We start from the raw sequence: 23179 nt of genomic DNA on the forward strand, positions 1-23179 counted from the left end.
ATGTGAACAATGGGTGGGTGAATCCAGGTAAAGATGATTATGTTCAGAAGTGCATTGCACTATCTTGCAACTTTCCTGCGGGTTTGAATTTTTCCCTCCAAAATAAAAAGGTGAAAAGGAAAAAGGAAGGGAGCAAATAAATAAAGCAGTCATTTCTAGGCTACAGTCCCATTTCTTCTTCTTCCTTTGGTAGCGAGTTCCTTGCTCCTCTTTGGGAACTGTGAAGCCAGAACGAGCCTCTGAGTGGAGACATAATGCAGAAGTTAGAGTGTTTCAGATGAGTATTGCACTTGACAGTGAATTTGTTGAGTACCCACTATGTGTCAGAATGCCAAGCAGCTTCTGCATCCACTCCCTATGGGTTTGGCCGAACTTTTCCCCAGTGCATCCATGGAGTTAAGCCTTGGTTTGGGTATCTTTGTTGGCAAACCTTATCTGACATTTCTGGATCCATGGGTGATCTGCAGGTCACTCATTTGTGAGCTCAAATTCCACAAAATAAGCAGCTCTTTTAGGGGACTTTCATACTGGGAAGAGCATAAGCTACAACACAAATTCCTTTACTGTCATGCATGCTAAATTTGAGAAGAGTTGCATGTCTTCACCCTCCCTAAAGGAAGGTTAGTTGCTGAGTTCATGAATGTGCCCCTCCCCCAACACCGTGCCTAACACAGTAAAGGTGTTTTGAGTAAATGGATGAACCATCTCAGGAAATAACAATAGCTACATTATTGGGAAAATTACCAGGTCTAGACATTTTTTCTAATGTCATGCCAAGCTGCATTGGAGTCTGAGGCAAAAGGAAAAAATCAGGAATGCAGATCCTGTCTTTATTTAAAATGATATTTTGCTTATTGTGGATTTTTCATTAATTTTGATTTTTAAAAAACATTGCATTGAAATATGATTTATTTTGATTACTGAGGGGTTTTTTTGTGCCCCCTTAAATTTTGTACCTGAGGCAAGTGCCTCCCTCACCTTAGTCCTAGCCCCGATTATTTATTTCCAACATGCAATCCACACCATAGCGTTAATGCCTCATCACAATGCTCTGAGAAGATATTACAATCATCACCATTTTACAGTTGAGGGAACTGAAGCACAGGGAGGTTCAACTGCGCCCCAAGTCCCACAGCAAGGAGGAGAAAAATTTGGACTTGAACCCAAGTTTGTGTGTTTTTCGGCTCAGAGCCTACTCAGTAAAGTAAAACAATGAACTAAGTTATGAGTTGGGTTTTGAGTCGAGGAATCAAAAGGTCTCGGCTTGAGTCCCACCTCTGCTCCAGGCTCCTCTGAGCCCTACATTCACACAGACCTCAGTTTCTCCATCCGAAACTAAACTTAAATATTCTGCACCTGCCCTATTCCCCTCCTCCCCCCGCCCCCAACACAATTTACCAGCTTTATCTCTCCTGATCGAGCAATAGCACACGCTGGAGAAGCAAGCACTGACCGAGCCAGAGCTGCTGAACTGGTGGGGAGCTCAGAGACCCGGGAGGGGGTTGGGCCGAGTGGGGAGATCCTGGGGACTACAGTGAGTGGCCCCTCCTCCTCCAGAAAACCCCAACCTAGATTTTGGGCAGATGCCAGTCTTTTATTCTGAAGCTGAGGCCACAACCTATGAGGTAATCTTTGGAGCTGCATTCGAGGCGGAGTCCCATTGGCCGGCTGGCCAAGCCCCGCCCTGGGTTCCCGGTGCCCCGCCTTCCCCAAAGCCCATAAAAGCGCAGTCCCCGCCTCGGCAGCCACTGGACACCTGCATCTGCCCACAAGACTGGAAGCAGGTGAGACGCGCAAGGGAAGGACTTCAAGCTGCGTGGAAGGAGGGGTGGCTTGGGGGACCCGGTACCTCGGGGAGGGGGCTGGTTTGCAGGTCAGCGCATGGACATCTGCCCAGAAAGCGACAAAGACGGCGAAGTTTGACGGTCTGGAAAGCAGAGACCAACCGGGCTGACTACCTGGGAGGTAAGTCCTGGGGACCTGCCACGAGGTAAGGAGCCGGGATGAGTCCTAGTTGCGACCCCTCCCAGTGGCCCCCTTGCCATTCGGAAGCGCCCGGGGAAGAGGAGCGGAGAGGAAAGAGATTTTTGGAAGGCGGGTTCCCCAAAGTCAGAGGAACGGAGAAGGCGGGGGAGTGGGTTGAGCCGGGAAGAGAGGAAAGTTAAGTTTTCTTCAGCCCCGAGGCTGAAGACAGCTCTGCGAGGACCACGGGAGAAAATTGCTATTTATTTCAGCACGGAGACTCCGGACAGCGCCTCTCGGGGTCCAGGGAGGGAACCGCGACCTGCTTCAGCACACGCGTCTGGACAGCTCCCAGCAGGTCCCGGCCGGCTTCATTGCAGCCGCAGGGCACGGACAGCTCCCCAGGTGACGGAGAGCCCTGCAGCTTGATGGGGGAACAGAGGACGGTCTGGGGTGTCTGACGCTTCTGGAGACTTGCCCCCCTCATTTAATAGATTTTCAATGCATTGTTTTCCAGATGAGATGACACGGCACACAGAAGTCTGTAATGCCCAACAGGTACGATGGTCAAGCTGTAGGGCTGTGGGGGAATGGGTGCCTGCCAATATGACATTATTGTGCTCTCTCTAGACTTCTTTGAGAAACATTGGGTCAGTCATCTTACATACATTATGTCATGCCGTCTTCAACTTCAGGACATGGGAGTTATTACATCCAGGTGACTGTTGAGGACACTGAGACCCGGAGAGGGACAGTTCAAGGGGTCTCAGGCCCAGGGTGAGTCTGCAAGTCAACCCCACATCCTGCCAACTCCAAATTCCATGCTTCATGGGTGGGAGTTGGGCCCTTGGAGATCAGCTCCTTCCTCTCCCCAGGAGGACCAGGAATGGAAGACAGGAGGCAGTGGAGAAGCAAGAAGCCCATATGCTACAACTTGGCTCAGGTGAAGGAAAAGAGCTGGGTTGGGAGGTCGCAGACACAGGGCAAAGGGTGGCCAAGAAGACTGGAGCAGTTGTGGTCTAGTGCTGTGTGGAAGACTAGTGATTTTGTTGTTCTGGTGTACTATGACAACAAGTCACAGCTTCCTCATAGCGCGGACTCCCATCAACCTCCACCTGACATGGACAAGTAACTGTGGGACGGGGGAGGCCAGGAAGGAATCACTTCCACCCAGGGGATCGAGCTGGCTAATCCCATGGGACAAGAGCAAGGGAGGGAGTAAAATAGGGGCATGCACCCCATGATCACATAGCAATGTGCCATGCATGGTGTTGGCCATGTCACTCATATGCCCCCCACAGGCCTGAAAATACAAAATATCTGACTGAACCCAGGGCCTTGGGAATCAACGAGGGGGTGGTGTTTGAAGTTCTTTCTAGACTAGGATTCTACTAAGATTTGTCAATAAAAATTCCAGGAATAATTAATTTTTCTCCCACACCTCACCATCAGTTCCATGGACCAATTACAGGACAGGTGTAAACTTGTGCCCGGTAGGTGAGTTGTGGCATCAGCGAGGGGTCACCCCCAGTTCTCTGCGACATCCTAATCAAGTCGAGGACACCACATTGAAGTCATTCCAGCCTCAGAGCCTTGGTCTTTGCTGCTCCCTCATCTTGGAATGCTCTGCCTCCCAGAGCACCCCATGAGCTCCCTCTCCCTTCTTATCCCAGCCTCATTTCACCAAGGGAAACTTTCCTTGTTGCCTCACCACCCACCTCATCAAGTCTGTGTTATACACTCTCATAGACCTGGGATGTCTTCTCTCCAGCACTTACTCCGATTATTGTTAACTGTTCACAGGACTGTCTGTCACCCCCATTACACTGTGAGCTCCATGAGGGCAGAGACTGCATTTGTGTTTTTCACTGCTGTGGCCCCAGCACCTAACCAGGGCCTGGCACACAGCAGGCGCTCAATAAACATTGGTTGAATCAATAAAGGCATCAGAATAAATCAGTATATTAATCAATGAACTGATGGTTTCAGCACACACATGAAGATCCTGCTTCTCTTTGGTTTCCCCCACAGAGATACCGGAGGGTGGTGGGTGCTGCGGGTGTTTATTGGGGAGTATAATTAAATTTGTGGACACTCAAGGGCCAGCCAGCCAGCTAATAGCCCCAGGAGAGAGCCAAGCTCATTTAATTAGCAGTTATGAGGCATTGATTCCTCATTAGCTCTGGCAACCCCCGTCTCCCTTCTCAGCCCCAGACAAATGAAATCTTTCTCCCTCCAGGAGTACTGCCTCAGTGAGTTCATTAACAAGCAGAGAAAATATGATTGCAAGACACCTACATGCCAGAGGCACTTTGAGGCTGGGGTGGGGAGAGGGGTTCAATGTCTGGATCAAGGCTAATTGTGAGAGTTTTTGTGTTGTATATAGATCTCCCTTTGGGAATGGAAGAGCTTTTAGATTTTTAAAAAAGGCACCCGGATACTGCCTTTTAGGGACCCCTAGGAAAGAGGAGATTCTGCCCTGGAATTTCTACAAATGTCTCCCCCTGGGTCCCTCACAGCCACTCCACATTAACCATTTCACACTGAACACCCAGTCCACCCAGCCCCCACCTCCCCTCCTTCCTTGTCCCCATCAGTGTGGCAGCCTCTCCACATCCCAGGGTCCCTCCCCCGCCTCATCCATTTCCCTAACCCGGTATTTGCCAAGGCAAGTCATTCTGGGCAAATCCAGCCTCCTCCCCAGCCCTCTGCCGCCATCACTGCCTGGTTGTCCCTCCCCTCCCCCAAACACACACAACCGTCCATTTATTCTCCACATACAGTGAGGGGTTGTTCTAGAACACAAATCTGATCAAGTCCCACCTTTGCCTTTAACCCTTCCAAGATTCCCATTGATTGATGGATGAAATTCAAATTTCAAAACACAGCCTGGCTCATCCTGCTGAGAGCATCGCCTGTCATTTCCCCACCAGCTGCCCTTATCAACCGGCCCAGCCAGGAGCATCTTGGATTCCTTTAGGAAGCGCCCAGAGAATGCAGATTCCTAGGACCCTGCCAACTTCAATAAGCCAGAGGTGGGGCGGGCCCCAGCATCTGCATTTTGATGAGCTTCCCCACTGATTCTGCTTTGTTGTTGTTAATTCTCACCTGAGGATATTTTTTCCATTGCTCTTCAGAGAGAGTGGAAGGTAGGGAAGGAAGGAAAGAGAGAGAAACAAAGAGAGAGAGAGAGAGAGGCATGGACGTGAGACATACATATTGACTTCCGTATGCACCCCCACTGGAGGCGGGGAGTGAACCTGCAACCCAGGTACGTACCCTTGACCAGGAATCAAACCCGAAATCCTCTGGTGTGCAGGCCGACACTCTAACCACTGACCCACACCGGCCATGGCCCCACTGATTCTTATTTAGGGGAATCCTTCCTTTGATTTAAAAAACAAAACGGCCCAGCTGGTGTTGCTCAGTGGTTGAGCATCGACCTATGAATCAGGAGGTCATGGTTCGACTCCTGGTCAGGGCACATGCTCCGGTTGTGAGCTTGGTCCCCAGTGTGGGGCGTGCAGGAGGCAGCCAATCAATGGTTCTCTCTCATCATTGATGTTTCTATCTCTCCATCCCTCTCCCTTCCTCTCTGAAATCAATCTTATATAATAAAAGCCTAATATACAAATTGTTTGACCGGGAGTTTGACCACTCGCTATGACGTGAGTTGACCATCAGAGGCAGCACAGAACACGGTGGGCATCTGCGATGCGGCGCTGGCAGCAGGTGGTAGTGGAGATGCTGCTGGCCCTGATGGGCCCCAACAAGAGCTGGAGAGCAGTGTGATGGTGGAGCAGGTGACGGGGAGGCGCCAGGCCACAGCGGGGTGCCAGGTGGGGGCTGCGGGGCTGCGAGGCTGGGGACACGAGCAGGGGCTGTGAGCCTGGGGGCGCGAGCTGGGGCCCAATCCCCGCAGGCCACCCTGAGGGCCGCCACCTGTGCATGAATTCGTGCACCAGGCCTCTAGTAAAAAATAAAAATAAAGGTATGTAAAACCCACCTACCCTTCATTTTTCCCAAAGACCTCTGGGAGGGGGCACCTCATTTAATCTCACCAGTTTCAGCCTTCTCCCGTCCATGCCCAGATCAGTGTGAGCACGTGATAAGTATTCAGTTGAGATAAATGCTGGGTCTGAGCCCCCTTGTCAGACACAAATATGAAGGCCACACACACCTATAAAGATGAGCCAGCAATTGCAATGGAGCTGAGGGCATCTGAACTGAAGGGACAACCCACTCAACTTTCTTATCACATCTGGTCACTATCCAATGATCTTCATTTGGGATTTCATGAAAGTGGAGTCTCAGACAAGACGGTGATTCCAGGAGCAAAGGTACCAGAGCGTGAGGCAAAGAAGCAGGGATTGCCAATGTATGGGGATATGGTCCAATTACTCTAACAGACTCAAAGTAACAGTGGCTTCAGCAAAAGCGACGTTTATTTTCTTCCCATTGACTCAGCAATTCTATGCCTAGACTTACACAGATGAGAAATGAATACCTACTTCCACAGAACGAAGGAAGGAAAGGAGAGAGGGAGGGGCCCATTTCGGAGGCCGATCGGTCCTCTTGAGCAGTTGATTAAGTCCACACCTGGACTACTTCCCTTATCAGCTCTCATACTCAAGGGCCACTAGACACCTCCTTTAATTGTCCAAGAGCTAGGAACCAGGCAACTAGAGGCAGCCCTATTGTCCTGGAGTTCAGATAATTATTCAAATGAACCAGTTTCAGGAAGCCGGGGAAACCTGGCTCACTCCACCGGCTTCTCCAGTTACTGTCACCCTCTCCCTGCTGTAAGCCTGTGTCCCCTTCTTTGGAGCTCCAAGTAACAAAGGGTTCTGCCTTTCTTCTGAGTGTCATTGTGTTGTGTCCCTCCATCAAAACAATACTTAAACCTTGCAAATACACAGAGCATAAAATTTGCATGTAACCTCTTTAAAGTGACAATTTCGTGACATTTCATACTTCACATAGTCCTACAACCATCACCACGAGGTGATTAATTCCAGAACATTCCATCGCCCCCCAAAAAACACAGATCCTGTTAAGCAGTCACTCCCCACGGCCCTCTTCCTGCAGCCCCTGGCAACATGAATGTGTTTTCTGTCTCTGTGGGTTTGCCTGTTCTGGGCATTTCATATCAATGAAACCACACTGTGTGGCCTTTGGTGTCTGGTTTCCTTCGCGGAGCAGCATGTTTTCAAGGTTCGTCCATGCCATAGCGTGTGTCCATGGTTCATTCCTTTTGTATAGCTGAATCATAGTACATCAGATGGATATATTAGGGTTTTAAAAAACCCAGATACTATTTTAACAGCTATAGATACAGTAGCTCCTATGAGGTAGGTACCACGATCATTCCCCATTTTATAGGAGAGGAAACCAAGGCTCAGAGAGCTGAAGCAAGTTGCTCAAGGTTGCACAGCTCGTGGGTGGCAGAGCCAGGACTTGACTGTTGGCAGTTTGCATACAGTGTCTGCATTTCAACCACTATCCTACACCCCTCTCATAGTTTGATACGCACAGACAATGTGGCAATTGCGACATGTCCTTCAGTCGTTTCCACAGGGGAGGAGGCCAAGATGCGGACAGGAGAGGAGACTTGTGGTCACATAGTGAGTCATCCCCAGCCAGGGCTGGAGAGGGGTGGCGAGGGCAGAACTCAGATGCTGCATTGTCCAGGGAGGGTGGGGGTCTGCCAGAGAGGGTGCTGATTATATCCTGCACCTTAATGGGTCCTTCAAAAGAGAGTGGCTTGGGTTTCCATGACAACAGGCAGGCAGCATCACAAGGAGATAGCTGAGTTTCCTCCCCCAACCCATATCTGCCTCAGGAATCTGTGCTCTCCATGCTTGCTTTTCTGGATCCAGAGAGCAGCTATGTGGGTGGTCAGAGCTCACACCTGCTGGTGCACTCAGAGACCCTCTCCCGAGCCCGGCCTCAGCCAAGCGACAGAGGGATGGACAGAAACAGAACACACTGGGCACGTGTGCAAAGTGAGGCAGAAGGGATTAGGCAGAGCGGGGAGTTGCCCCGAGTTTTCCCGGTAACATCACGAATCAGCAAGGGGTTGAAGAAACCTCTGAGATGGAAACTGTTAACAGGACAGGACAAGGCTCTTTCACTGACAGTGATCAGTCAAGTTACAGAACGTGCTCCTCAGGGCAGAGAAGGGAGATTTGACAGAGAGCAGGGGAGGCAATAATTGGAGAGAAAAATCATCCTCATTTGATCCCACCTGGCCCAGACTCAGTGCTAAACCAGTCTGGGTCAGGAGAAGGAACGCATGAAAGGGTTGTGAATATCACTGACTCCATGGGGGCAGCTATAAAGGACACGATTGGAACAATGAAAAGTCTTGGAATCTGGATGGTGGATTAGATGATCGGGCTTATCAGTATGACATTTCCAATTTTGATCATTAAACTGTGGGTCTGTGAGAGAATGTCCTTGTTCTTCGGAAATCTCACTGAAGTACTGTATTTAAGAGTAAAGGTTGTAAAGACTCCAAATTACTTCCCCAAATTATTCAGAAAACATTATATATACTACATTGTGTATGTATATATATATGCATTACATTTTATTTTATATATCTTATACATATATGTAATATTTATAATACATTATATTCTGTTATAAATTATACTAGAGGCCCAGTGCACGAATTTGTGCACGGGTGGGGTCCAGCCGGCCAGGACCAGTGGGGAGGAGGAGACACAAGAGGTTGGCTGCTGGCCCCGCCCCTGATCGGGGTTAGGGGGAGCCAATCGGGCCAGTTGGCTGCCACAGTGCACGTCATAGCAACCAGTCATCCTGGTCAGTCCATTGTTCCGGTCGCTTGGCTTTTATATATAGAGATTATAGATATATCATTATCCTATGTAATAAAAGGCTAATATGCAAATTGTCCCCTCGACCTAGAGTTCAACCAGAGTTCGACCAGGGGGAGGGGCCAGCCAGCCAACTGCCCACGGCCCCTCCCCCCCAGCCGACTCCAATCAGTCCCCCCCCACATCCCCTCCCCTCCGCTGGCCCAGCCCGATCGGCCCCCATAGGGGTGGGCCAGCCGGATACCACCCATGCACAAATTTGTGCACCAGGCCTCTAGTCTCTATATCTACACTAATAAAAGAGAAACATGCAAATTGGTGTCACTCCACTACGCCCACCCGCCACTCAGGATGAGTATGCAAATTAACCCAACAAAGATGGTGGTTAATTTGCATATGCAGGCATGGAGCGAAGACTGAAGACGACTGAAGACCGAAGAGGCTTGGCTTCTCTGCTGCGGTCAGAGTGAAGGCCTGGGTCCCAGGTGCCGGAGGAAAACCGGTGCTGGCAGCCAGGGGAAGGAAGGCCTATTGCACAAATCTCTTCATGCAACCGGCCTCTAGTATATATATAAAAGGCTAATATGCAAAGTGTCCCCTCAGGAGTTCGACTGGGAGACTGGGAGTTAGATCGCTCCCTATGATGTGCGCTGACCACCAGGGGGCAGCATGGAACATGGCTGGTGACCAGCGGCAGAGGCAGGGCGCTGAGGGAATGAGGGAAGGAGGAGGCAGAGAGGTGGGGAGACAGGGAGGCAGGGAACCTGGGAATCTGATTAGCCCTGATCGCTGGCCAGGTCTAGGGACCCTACCCATGCACGAATGTCATATACCGGGCCTCTCGTATAATATAAACATGTATCATATATATTTATATATCACATTTATATACATATATAATATATAAAAAATATATAGATTGGGGGTGACTGCTCATGGGGAAGAGGTTTCTTTTTGGGGTAACAAAAATACAGCGGTGGGCAAAAGTCAGTTTACAGTTCATATGGAAAATAATACAATAAATAATAATACAAAAATAAACTGTTTTGCATAATCACAACTATAAATCTACTTTTGCCCACCCCTGAATTTTGGAACTAGATAGAGGTGATGGTTGTACAACATTGTGAATGTCCTAAATGTGCTGAGTTGCACATGTTAACAGGAATAATCTTATTTCAATTTTTAAAATTACATACTCAAAGAAAAGCTTCTCTCTTGCTTGTTGTCACAGGGAACTATGCACTCCTGCTACTCAACAACATTTCTATTAGAAATGAGTTAAGGTCGCCTTTAAGGCCCTCAATGAGCAAGAAAAAACAGATATCATTGAACGCCATCAGTATCAGTCAACTCTGCTTTAGAAGTGGTGACTAAAATGCCCCCACAGCCCGGCCGGTGTGGCTCAGTGGTTGAGTGTCGACCTATGAACCAGGAGGTCATGGTTCAATTCCCAGTCAGGGCAAATGCCCAGGTTGCGGGCTTGATCCCCAGTGTGGGTGTGCAGGAGGTAGCGATCAATGATTCTCTCTCATCAACATGTTCCTATCTCTCTCTCTCCCTCTCCCTTCCTCTCTGATATCAATAAAAACATAAAAAATAAATTAAAAATAAATGAATAAAATGCCCCCACATAATTTTCCCATGGTAGACTCCTCTTTCTTTCCCCAAACTTCATGTGTGTGTGCGTATCTTCACAAGTCAGACTTCTGCTATAAAAAAAAAGGACACTTCACCATAGACGGCTAAGAAAGTAGTGTGGACAATGTCTGTTTTTTATTCAGCAATGTCTTATCTTGTAGAAGAAATCAAGAGGACTTGATGAAATGTCCCTTTGATAGATGTGTTTAGCTCTGAATGCTTTATCCAGTATGTTATAAAAAGAACCAATTGCATAATTGAATTTAGGCACTTTTAAAGAGAAGGGACTGTCCCCTCATTGCTGTCAAAGAATTCCCCTAAAAGGCTGTCTTGTAGGCATGGAGTGAGTGATTCAATGAGGTACTGAATGCATCATGTCTATGCTGGGGTGTATCCCCTGGGTCTTTGCTCTGAGTGTGGTCTTTTTTTGTTTGTCTGTTGTGGGTTTTTATTTTTTGCCAATCCTCATGGAAGGATATAGAGAGAGAAAGGGAGGAGAGAGAGAGAAACATTGATATGAGAGAGACACATTGACTGGCTGCCTCTCACATGCACCCTGAGTGGTCCAGGGATCAAACCTGCAATCCAGGTAAGTGCCCTTGACCAGGAATTGACCCCACAACCCTTTGGTGCACAGGCTGACCCTCTAACCACTGAGAAACACCAGCTAGGGCCCATGTACGGTTTTAAAACATATCTCCAAACTTACTGACATCTCTCCCACATCTAAGTCCCTTCCCTTGAGAGAGTGGTGTCTGATTCTCTCCCCTTGAAGTGGGTCAGACTTAGCGAGCTTCTTCCAGAAAACAGCCTGGGGTGGAAAGTGCCCCTGGATGGCTTTCAAGGCTGGGTGACACCCTCTAAAGACTCTGTCTGCAAATGCGGTCCCATTGGGAGTTAGGGCTTCAACCTATGAATTTGGGGAGGACACACGGAGTTCAGTCCACAGCAGGTGATTAAGCCAAACAGATAACTAGAATGAGAGGAAGCACTGCTTCTTCCAACAAGTTTACCTGAAACATTCCCTATCTGTGAAACACCTCCCAGCCCTTCCTTCACTCCCCGGCCAGGTATAACCTATTCCTCCTCTGGGCTCCCACATCCCCGACCACACACCCTGACTTAGCCCACCTCCCGTGGTCAGATTCTGGGTTCCTGAGGACACTTGTCTGCCTGCTCACTGAGACACCCCCAGCTTGGAGCAAGGAACCCAAAACACAGTAGGTGCTTAGGATATCAATAAACGTGGCTGAATTAGTTATATAAAGTCATGTCACAATACCTCAGGCTGAGGGGAGCAGCATAGACCTAGCCAGTCCCTCCCTTCAAGAACACAGTGAGACTGTTTCTTAGAAACTAAACCAAGGCATATTTTCCCATGGAGCACGCAGCCCCCAGAGAGGAAACAGGCATAGTAAACAAACTCTCAGGGAACTGTGAGTTGGTTAGTAAGTACAGACAGTGACATTAAAGCCACAAGCTACAGTGACCCCGGTTCCCGTTGCTATTGCTGCATCACTAACCACTCCGGAACATACCAGCTTGAAACAATCATTGTCTTACATGTCCTGGAGTCGGGGGGTCAGGAATTGGGGCAGGGCTCCGCTTGGTGGTCAGGGGAACAAGAGGGTCTGCACTGGTCTAGCCAGCATGTCGGTCTTGACTTCCTTCTCGGGGGCTGGCTTCCCGAGAGAATAGTGGATAATTAGTACCAAAACCGAGAGAAAGACTTTCCTGTAATCCAATTGGATTAAAAAATTCCTTCAGAACCTTAAAACAATTAAGCAAACAAACAAAAAACAACACGAGAGAGCCTGCTCAATGTGCCTCAGTGGCTGAGCGCTGACCCAGGCACCAAGAGGTCACCGGTAGGATTCAGGGTCAGGGGTGCCCCGTTTCAGGCTGGATCCCCCAGTAGGGGGCGTGCAGGCGGCAGCCGATCCTGTGATCCCGTTTCTATCTCTCTCCCCCCTCGCTCCCTCCCTTCCACTCTCTCCGAAAAGCAAAGGAAAAAATATCCCCAGGTGAGAATTAACAAACAAACAAAATCAATAAAAAACATTTTCTTTTTTTTAATGAGAGAGAGAACAGGGGAAGCTGGTGACCATTTATGCCCTAAATTCACAAAGCCCAGGGCCACTTCTGCCTTACTCTGTAGGACAGGTCAAAGCAGGCACGTGTCCACCCCCATTCAAGAAGCGGGGTGTAGTCCTGCCCTCATCTGCATATCAATGGACCAATCAGGGACGGGGGCCAGCACTCTTCTCGACGTTAGCCAGCGTCACCTCGGCCTCAACAGAGTCCCCTTCCAGTCCCCTTCCCCCCAAGACTGCGTCTCCTCAGCAGGACCTGTAACACCAGCACTGAAGCAGCAAGAGACTCTCACTGGCGCTGTCTGCACTGAGCGATCTCACACCGAAGCCGTCCCATAGCCCAGCCGTTCCACACACGGGCTGTATCACAACTGTATCAGTAAAGCCTCCCCTCATTACCGCACCCCAAGAATTTCCGGGGGTATTGCCTTGGTGGCCACCACCTTCAGTTGACAGTATTCAAGGGTGAGTGAATGAAAGAATAAATGCATGAGAAGTGAGCGCACGAGATTGACCCTTAGGGCCACCTGTACTTACTGCACCCCTAATATCTTCGCCCTGCTGGCTTTCCTGCCTTTCCGAGCGCCCCCTGTCTGTCAGCAGCCCCAATCAGACTGCTTGGCCGGCTTAGCCTGCTTTCCCCTCTCGGTAATAGGCGCCAAGTTGCTCCCGATGCCTTCTGGGGAATGTAGTCTTTGGCGCTTGTTTGCGTTTCCTGTTGGCTTCGGCATTAAGACCGTCACAAAACTTCCTTGGGACCCCTAAACCATCGCGATGGCATTGCATCTTGGGGATTGTAGTCCTCCGTTGACAGTTTCCGCTACAATCGGCTGCAAAAGGAACGACAATTCCCACCATGCACCGTGAGAAAAGTTCGCTTGGGGCTAGCCCGCGAACTTCTGGGAGATATAGTTCTCAAACCTCACAGTTCCTTCCCTATCCTACAGAGCAGGCCGGCTCCGAGGACTACATTTCTCTGTGAGCTCCCATTAGACCACGGCACCCGGCAGCGGCCACCATTTTGTTCCGCCCAAGAAGCCCCTAAGATGGCGGTGGGGGAGACAGTGAAGGTTGCAGCCGGACCCTCCGGGCTCTAGCCCGCCGTCTCCCCGTCTCCCGGCGGCCAGCCCATGGCCTGGCAGAGGTGCGGACCATGGACCTCCGCACCGTCGTGTACAATGCCGCCCGCGACGGCAAGCTTCAGCTGCTTCAAAAGCTGCTCAGCGGCCGGAGCCGGGAGGAGCTGGACGAGCTGACGGGCGAGGTGGCCGGCGAGGGGACGCCGCTGCTCATCGCCTCCCGCTACGGCCACCTGGACGTGGTCGAGTACCTGGTGGACCGGTGCGGCGCGAGCGTGGAGGCGAGCGGCTCGGTGCACTTCGATGGCGAGACCATCGAGGGCGCGCCGCCGCTGTGGGCCGCCTCGGCCGCCGGCCACCTGGACGTGGTGCAGAGCCTGCTGCGCCGCGGGGCCTCGGTGAACCGCACCACGCGCACCAACTCCACGCCGCTGCGCGCCGCCTGCTTCGATGGGCACCTGGAAGTGGTCCGCTACCTGGTGGGCGAGCACCAGGCCGACCTGGAGGTGGCGAACCGGCACGGGCACACGTGCCTCATGATCTCCTGTTACAAGGGCCACCGTGAGATCGCCCGCTACCTGCTGGAGCAGGGCGCCCAGGTGAACCGGCGCAGCGCCAAGGGTAACACCGCCCTGCACGACTGCGCCGAGTCCGGCAGCCTGGAGATCCTGCAGCTGCTGCTCGGGTGCAACGCTCGCATGGAACGCGATGGCTACGGCATGACCCCGTTGCTGGCAGCCAGTGTGACCGGCCACACCAACATCGTGGAATACCTTATCCAGGAGCAGCCTGCCGGGATGGAGGTGCAGCCAGGGCCGGCCCCAGAAGGTCCCTCCGGTCTGGGATGCGTCAAGTCCCAGGGGGCCAGCTGTTGCCGCTCCTCCCCAGAGGAACCGCTGAGTGAAACTTACGAGAGCTGCTGCCCCACCAGCCGGGAAGCTGCAGTGGAAGCCTTGGAATTGCTGGGAGCCACGTATGTGGATAAGAAGCGGGATCTGCTTGGGGCCCTGAAACATTGGAGACGGGCTATGGAGCTGCGGCACCAGGGGGGCGAGTATCTGCCCAAACCGGAGCCCCCGCAGCTGGTCCTGGCCTATGATTATTCCAGGGAGGTGAACACTGCCGAGGAATTGGAAGCACTTATCACCGACCCAGACGAGATGCGCATGCAGGCCCTGTTGATCCGAGAGCGCATCCTGGGTCCCTCTCACCCAGACACTTCTTATTATATCCGTTACAGGGGAGCCGTGTATGCCGACTCCGGCAATTTTGAGCGCTGCATCCGCTTGTGGAAATACGCCCTAGACATGCAGCAGAACAACCTGGAGCCTCTGAGCCCCATGACCGCCAGCAGCTTCCTTTCGTTTGCTGAACTCTTCTCTTACGTACTTCAGGACCGGGCAGCCAAGGGCAGCCTGGGCACGCAAATTGGCTTTGCTGATCTCATGGGGGTGCTCTGCAAAGGGGTCCGGGAAGTGGAACGGGCCCTGCAGCTGCCCAAGGAGCCTGGGGACTCTGTCCAGTTCACCAAGGCCCTGGCCATCATCCTCCACCTGCTCTATCTGTTGGAGAAAGTGGAATGCACGCCCGACCAGGAGCATCTGAAGCATCAGACCGTCTACCGGCTGCTGAAGTGTGCCCCCCGGGGCAAGAATGGCTTCACCCCTTTGCACATGGCCGTGGACAAGGACACCACAAACGTGGGCCGATACCCAGTGGGCAGATTCCCCTCCCTCCAGGTGGTCAAGGTACTGCTTGACTGTGGGGCCGACCCAGACAGTCGGGACTTTGACAACAACACCCCGTTGCACATAGCTGCCCAGAACAATTGTCCGGGGATTATGAATGCCCTGATTGAAGCGGGGGCCCACATGGATGCCACCAATGCCTTCAAGAAAACAGCCTACGAACTGCTGGATGAGAAGCTGCTGGCTAAGAGCACCATCCAGCCCTTCAACTACGTAACCCTGCAGTGCCTTGCAGCCCGCACCCTGGACAAGAATAAAATCCCCTACAAAGGCTTCATCCCTGAGGAGCTGGAGGCTTTCATTGAACTGCACTGATAGGATTCTGAGAGGGGAGAAACCCTGAGAGGTGCCCACACCAGTCCTTGCCATCTCTCGGTGAGCACTTCAGGTGGCATGAAGCAGGAAGAAGGGCTCTCCCAACTCCACGGCCTTTCACCTTGCAGAAAGCGGGGAAAGGAGTTAGCTATTGGTGCTAGAAGCCTTCAGGGTCATGTGCTCAGAGAACTGTCTTTCTCCAGGAGGACATGCACTACTTTCCACACATCCCATCTGCCTGCGTCTAGGAAGATGTTGCTTTCTGAGAGGCAGAGGGATCGAAGCCATTGTTTTCCTGTACTAGAAACAAGAAGAAACTGAAAGTTGGGTCTGTCCTTCTTTGCCCCTTATGTAGGTAGATAAACCCAGCCACAAAATGCAGTGTTAGGAATGGGGCTCCCAGAGTGGAAAGTTGGAGACTCAAGAAGCAAGACCACTTCTCACTTCTTCCAGCACAGTTGCACCTCCCTCCCTCCCACGTTGCCATCGGTGTCCCACACAGGCAGGACTCTGCTTAGGGTAGCCTGCTGCTTGCACAGCTTGGGCCGGTTTGGTGTTCTGTTTAGTTAGTAGGTGGGCAGGCTACAGGCATCACAGGAGTTCTGAGGTTTTGCTGCCATATTTGTTTCTCTTAAGAATTTGACATTTTCTCTTAAGACCTGATAGGTTGATTTTGTGCACCAAGGGTTTGGTCACGCCTGAGGTGGCCAAGGCCCTCAGGAGCAAGCTTTATTGTGTGAAGAATTTGGTGAAGGAGGTAGAAGACCACGGAATCGGTTCCTAAAATGCAGGCGGTTGTACGTTTCTTAAAACTTCACTCATTTGCCTTTTACTTGGGCCTCTCGTGTTTCCAACCTCATTAGAGAAGTGTTTTTTGTCAAGAGGTCCAGGCCAAACGCCCGAGGAGCTGAGCTTGATGTGTTCTCCGCTGCGCGAGAACTTGCGAGGTGGCCTGGGGCTTGGTTTTCACAGATTCTGAGTTAGAGCTGAAGGCCACGTCAGCCCCACACCAGTGCACGGTATTGTGGGTATAGCCACCCTAAGTGGCGCCAGCTACTCTGACCACTGCGCAGGTCTCCCTAAGGAAACGCTAAGTGCAGCGTTAGCGCCACAGATCAGCTGGATGAGGCTGAATGCTGAGAGCTGAGGCGACAGAAAATCGTGGCTTCCCATCACTCAGGGTATGAAGTGCCTGTGTTAGGGAACTGCTGCAGGGAGGTGGTTCTTGGGTGGCACTGCTTATGCCCTGTCGGCAGAAGGGGACTCTCCCCGGCCTATTTGGACAAGCGTGCATAGCAGAAGGGGACAGGAGCTCAGGTCACATTCAGGACAGCAGCATCCTTACCCCACCCTCTCCTGCCGCCTTGTCAAATGGCAGCTGCACGGAGGCCCCAGACACCACAGCAGGTCCATGGATGCTCTGCCCTCAGCACACCAGGCCTCGTGTGGATGTGCAGTGTTACTTAGGATGCTATTTATTTACAAGACCAGGTTTTACCTTCCGTGGAGGTGGAAACAGCACAGAATAAAGAAATGAGGCCATTAACTTGTGAGTCCTGACGCTGGTGTTTGTCATTAAAAAGACAACGTTAGAAGAAAACCACCCAGCAGTTCCTTGCCGGGGTAGGTGGGGGAGAAGGGAGGAAAAGGGTGCCGCTGAGAGTAAAAGGCCATGGTGCCAGGCCACTTAAAGGAGTGCCCTCAGGCTGCCATCTCTAATGAGTTTTTTAAAAAATATATATATATTTTATTGTTGATGATACTTCCCATTTTACCCCCCTTTACCCCTCTCCTCCCATCCTCCCAGCCCCTACTCAGCCCCCCAGGTCTTCACCATCCTATTGCCTGCGTGTCCATGGGCTCTGCATATAAGGATATAAGTTCTTTGGTTTGTCTCTTCTCGTCCCCCCACCCCCGCATCAGAGTATGTCAGTCTGTTCCAGGCTGAGTTTTTCCGTATGTGCTGGGGCTCCGTGTGAGATTTCATTCAGAAATGGAGTTTCACTGCGGAGAAAGAAAAGGTGAAAACCCCCTGCCTTCGTCCACACCCCTCACTTCGCATGGAAAAGGGGGTGAGCCTGACCCTCTGCAGGGCGAGAAATGGCTGAGAAAACCAGAAAGCCTGCCAACTCAGTGAGACCCACAGATGGAGCCAGTGGAATGCTGTGGCCCAAGGGGTCTGTTCATGAACTTGGTGGGTTTCTTAGAGCTGCTTCCAGCTTAGGAAAATCCAGGCCTCCCCCCTCTTTTTTTTTTTTTTTTTTACTGCATCTCAGTTGTGAAATTCTGGTTTTCTCCACATTAGCACAGTCACACTCCTACCCAGAGCACTGCCCGGTGGGGTTTTTCCTGAGCACCCACTGTTTGCCAGTTCCCGTAGGGCTAAGGCTCGAGCTGTTATTCCTGAGGTGATGGTTTCCATATCCTCGCCTCCTGTGGCCGTAGGAAAGACCCTGCCAGGCCCTGGTGACATTTTGCCTCCAGTAGTTCATTGGGCTGGAGGGCTCTCCCTCCTGATTTCACTGGGTGTCCAACAACCCTCAATAGCTAATACCCACACAGGTACAACATGAATATATCCTTGCCTTAAAGGAGTGGATTTCAAATCAGCAGATGCTCTCAGAGCCATGTCCTGGGAGACACATAACTGCAGAAGCATTTATTGAGCCCCGACTGTATGCTGGCACCATTCTACGTGCCTCATTAACTGCTCACCACAGCCCTGTCAAGTAGGTATCGTTATTTCTATTTTGAGGTGATACAGGGTGTTAGGAGGCTCACCAAAAAGGAACACTGATTCGTGCCAAATGCTTTCCTTACAGACTTCCCAGTAAAGCCTTCCCAGGGTCAGGTGAGGGTTGTTTCAGCAGCTCAGAATGGGAATGACCTGGTTCCTCCGGTGTCCTGATACGGCAGCCAGCAGAATGGAAGGCATCTTTCTGCCAGCCAAAGGCCTAACGTTCACGTTCACTCGGATTGGGACAATCAGTAGCCCAGAAATGGGGGATGGGGGAGGAGCCCGCCTCCCCAAAACATCTGTCCGAGTGACATTGGGGTTCTGTAAAATGGAACCGATTCGATGGAGGAAGGCAAAAAAACCCAAAAAAAAACAAGAAAGCACATGATAAAATTATTACCTGTAATTTATCAGTGAAGAAACAAGTTCAGAGAGACCAAGCGGCCTGCCCAAGGCCACACAGCCAGGATAATGACCCACTTCACTGATAGTTGAGCAGATTGAGGCTCAGTGAGGGGTAGGGATTTGCTCAAGTTCACTCAGCCAGGAAGCATGCAGCCCACCTCACCAGTGGGAGCCGCTACCCCACTCACGGTCACTTCCCACCTTACTTCCTGCCTCCACAGAACGGAAATTCTGCTCATTTGCTCATTTACTTGCTTAATAATGCCTTTCCCAGACCTTCCAGGTCCCTGTGAGGTTCTGTCTGACTCACTGCCATGCCCTTAGCGCCCATGTGTTGAGTGAGTAAATGGATGAATGCCTGTCAACTCCCGAAATTCCAGTCCTTGGACGACTTGAGGCAGCAGCAGGGGACACAGGGAGCAGCCCCTGATGGCTTGGCCATGCACAGAACCCGCCACCCCCACGGGATTCCGGCACTGTCATCTGAGCAGTGTTTACCAGAGGGGAGGGCCGGCGAGGGGATCGGATTGTCCTGGCCCGAAGTTAAAGATAGCACAGCCCCAATCACATCACAGGCTGGAAAGGAGAGATGACCAGCCCCGGGGACCGCTGGCACAGCAGGGCACTACATGTGCCCGGAGAAAGGACGGGTGGGGGTGTGGATTCCTGTGGGAGATTCTGAGGGCTGGACAGAGAGGGTGGTTCCAGCTATGGTTGTCACAACATGTGTTAGGCAATTCCCAGCCCAAGTTCAAGTGGCAACACCCCTCTTGCAGGGCCGTGGAGGGGAGGGGAGGGGAGGGAACGTTCCCTCCCCCGGCCCAGCACCTGTGGCTCTTGTAGGTCACAGAAGAGACTTTGCACTTAGGTTTTGAACAAGACATCTGAAATCCCCCAGGTCAACCCTCTCCCCCTGCCTTATGCCCTAATGTCCTCCACTACAGCCCATCGAGCAATGATCTTGATAAAATGTCACCTCCTTGGCGAAGCCCTCCCAGGTTGTCAAAGGCACAGCCCCAGCCATCTTCCACCACATCCCCCTCATGTATTTCCTTCTCAACCCTTATAACCTTAACTCCTGTAACCATCCTTTTCTTTACCCGCTCCCTTTGCTCACCATGTCCCTCCCCTAGAGTGTCGACTAAACAAGCTCACCCCTGCTGTGTTCCCAGGCCCAAGAGAAGGCCTGACACAGAGAAGCTTTTAAATATTTGTTGAATGCATAAATGAACTCACATGGTTCATTCTAAGAAGAGCAAGGAGGCCTGTGCGGCCAGATCAGAGTGAGTGAGGGGAGCAGGAGGAGCTGGGGGCTGCAGGCAGATGGGGCAGGGCCTTCAGGCCCCAGCGAGCTGTTTGGGTGTTATCCTGAGGGAGACAGGCAGCCGTGGCAGTTTCAAGCCAAGGAGAGGAATGGCCTGATTTCAATTTTGAGATCCCTGTGGGTGAGGCTGGGGGAACGTTTGGGGTGGATCTAGAGACCGGGGGGTGGAGGGGTGAGCTACGCAGGTGTCCCAGCGAGCAGGGGTGGAGGCGGGAGAAGAGGGCTGGACCAAGTCATGCCATGCGTGGACAGATGTCAGATCTGCTCTGAAGTTGGCTGGCAAGAGCTGTTGATGATCTAGGCTGGAGACTAGGGATCGAGAGGAGTCCAAATGGATTAGGTTTTGAGCCAGAGCCGGTAGGTGGATGGATGGCGGAGCTGTTGAATGGGCTGGGGAGAAATGGAGCAGAGTTGTTCACCACAGGATAGCGCTTGGTGCCTGGTGGGTGCTCAGTATCTGGTGACTAGTAAGAGGCTCTCAGACCAGGGAAGGTAGGCCTGTGAGTTGCGGAAGTGGCTTAGCGTTGACTTCTGGAGGACCTCAAACTCAGATGTCATTTGGGACAGGACGGTAACAGGTGGGTGGGCACCTGAGGCCCAGCTTCAGTCAAAGAAGAAAACTAGGAAATATCTTGAACTGAGATAAGACACAACACGTGAAATGTGTGGACTGCAGCAGCTGAAGCGGTGCTAGAGAGAAACGGGCTTTGAGTGCTTAGGAGAGAGTGAAAATGGAGAATCCTTGATCTATGGCAGGAGTCTGCAAGTTTTGGTCTGTGGGCCAAATCCAGCTTCCTTTTTGTAAATAAGGTTTTATTGAAACCAAAAGCTGCTTAAAATTTTTTTTAGTTATTTATTGATTTGAGAAATAGAGACGGGAGAAAGGAAAAAAAAACATCAATTTGTTGTTCCACTTCTTTTATGCATTCATTGGTTGCTTCTTGTGCGTGCCCTGACCGGGGATCAAACCCACAACCTTGGGGCCCTAACAAATGAGCTACCCTGCCAGGGCTTTTTTTTTTTTTTTTTTTTAAGTTTAAATTGAATGAAATACATGGTGAGGGTGAGGCGGTCCAGATTCAGTCCTCAGCCCACCAATCATTTCTCTGATTTAGCTTTATCCTCTTTCAGGGAATGGGCATGCTCATTGGGCAGTGTGGAGTAGTGGTTAGTGCACAGGCCACATGACCTTGGGCTCAACATTTCCCTTCCTTGTGCCTCAGTCTCTTCATCTGTAAAATGGGGTAATGGTTAGCAGCTGCCTCCTGGCGTTGTATGAAGGATTAAACGAGTTTACCCATGAAAATGTCCTGGCACACAATAAGTACTCAGTAGAGCCCTAACCAGTTTGGCTCAGTAGATATAGAGCGTCGGCCTGCAGACTCAAGGGTCCCAGGTTCGATTCCAGTCAAGGGCATGTACCTTGTTTGCGGGCACATCCCTAGTGGGGAGTGTGTGGGAGGCAGCTGATCGATGTTTCTCTCTCATTGATGTTTCTCTCTCATCAATGTTTTTGACTCTCTGTCCCTCTCCCTTCCTCTCTTTAAAAAGTCAATAAGATATTTATTTTTTAAAAAAATAAGTACCCAGTAGAGCACTCATAGTTATAGAGCACCTATATGCACACCCATTTGTACATTAATACATGGACAAAGTTTTAAATTTTTTAAAATAGTTATGTATTTATTTGAATGTGTCTTAAGGAATGAAGCATAGCTAGCTCCACCCAGCATGTGAGTTCACAGATGTTAATACTGCAAATGACCCAAGTTTAAAAATAAAGATGAGCTTAGCTGGAATAGCTTAGTGGTTGGGCGTCCACCTATGAACCAGGAGGTCACGGTCCCATTCCAGGTCAGGGCACATGCCTGGATTGAAAGCTCCATCCCCAATGGGGGGCATGCAGGAGGCAGCCAATCAGTGTTTCTCTCTCTCCCTCCCCCTCTCTCTCAAAAATCAATGAAAACATATTTTAAAAGAAAAATAAAGAAAACTTCGTACTGCCCTAACCGGTTTGGCTCAGTGGATAGAGCATCGGCCTGCGGACTCAAGGGTCCCAGGTTCGATTCCAGTCAAGGGCATGTACCTTGGTTGCGGGCACATCCCCAGTAGGGAGTGTGCAGGAGGCAGCTGATGGATGTTTCTCTCCCATCGATGTTTCTAACTCTCTATCCCTCTCACTCTCTGTAAAAAAATCAATAAAATATATATTTAAAAAAAAGAAAACTTTGTACTTTATACAATTTTTTTTTTACTGAGGTAAAATTTACCATTGTAAAGTGTACAGTTCAGTGGCTTTTAGTATAGTTGCGAGGTTGTGTAACATCACCACCATCTAATTCTGGGGGGGGGGGGCGGGGGGGGAGAGATTCATTTAAAGAAAATTATCCAACAACTCAAGGAGCAGAAAACATGAATCAGAGGACAGTCGACAGGTGAGCAAAGTTTGGGGATCTGAAGGAGGATGCCAAAGAGCATCAACGCCCCATATGACAAAAGGGGACTCTGACACCCAGGGATGGGGTCAGGCACATCACACCACCCTCAGCCTGCCGGCCCCCAGGCCCAGGTGCCCGCAGAGCAGGAGGCAGTGTTTACAGGGCGGGGATGGGCACAGAGCCCAGTGAGGGGTCTGAGGGACCCCAAGGGAGCCTTGGAGAGGAGAGGCGGTTGGGCCAGAGCAGCTGAGAGGTCTCCGGCAGCTCCTTTTCTTGGGAAGAGTATTTTTTTACTAGTAACTTCCCTTGGAAATTGGAAACCCTGGACGCCTCCCAGGCTATAATAAGGCCGTGTCCACTGACCAAGTTAAAAATAAAAGGTCCCCACCCAAGGGCGCTCCGGGCTGGGTGGAGGGACTGTGTAGGCTGGGCGGGGGTAGGACCTGCTCTGTGACTTAAGGCATGTGTCTGCCCTCTCTGGTCCCCAACAGCATTAGACTGATGATTTCCAAAGACCCAGTTAATGGGGAGATTTATATGGCTGGGCTGCCGCGTTAAGGAGGCTATAAGCCAGGAGAGGGGCACTGTCTGGGGG

General features: G+C 51.0%; 1 protein-coding gene and 1 long non-coding RNA gene across 2 annotated transcripts; both read left to right on the forward strand.

Annotated features, from left to right (window-relative positions):
* Positions 1-2475: 2475 nt before the first annotated feature.
* Positions 2476-2903, forward strand: LOC139009776 (uncharacterized). The gene is made up of 3 exons (XR_011471440.1): positions 2476-2520; positions 2658-2739; positions 2838-2903. It is a non-coding gene; the product is annotated as an uncharacterized lncRNA (long non-coding RNA).
* Positions 2904-13501: 10598 nt separating this feature from the next.
* FEM1A (fem-1 homolog A) lies at positions 13502-17226 on the forward strand. The gene has a single exon (XM_070415872.1). The coding sequence runs from the start codon at positions 13692-13694 to the stop codon at positions 15678-15680; it is 1989 nt and encodes a 662-aa protein (XP_070271973.1). The 5' UTR covers positions 13502-13691; the 3' UTR covers positions 15681-17226.
* The last annotated feature ends 5953 nt before the right edge of the window (positions 17227-23179 follow it).

Source organism: Myotis yumanensis, unplaced genomic scaffold, assembly GCF_028538775.1.
Source record: "Myotis yumanensis isolate MYYU_CA2020_CCGP unplaced genomic scaffold, mMyoYum1.0.hap1 SCAF_5, whole genome shotgun sequence".
Classification (NCBI taxonomy): domain Eukaryota; kingdom Metazoa; phylum Chordata; class Mammalia; order Chiroptera; family Vespertilionidae; genus Myotis; species Myotis yumanensis.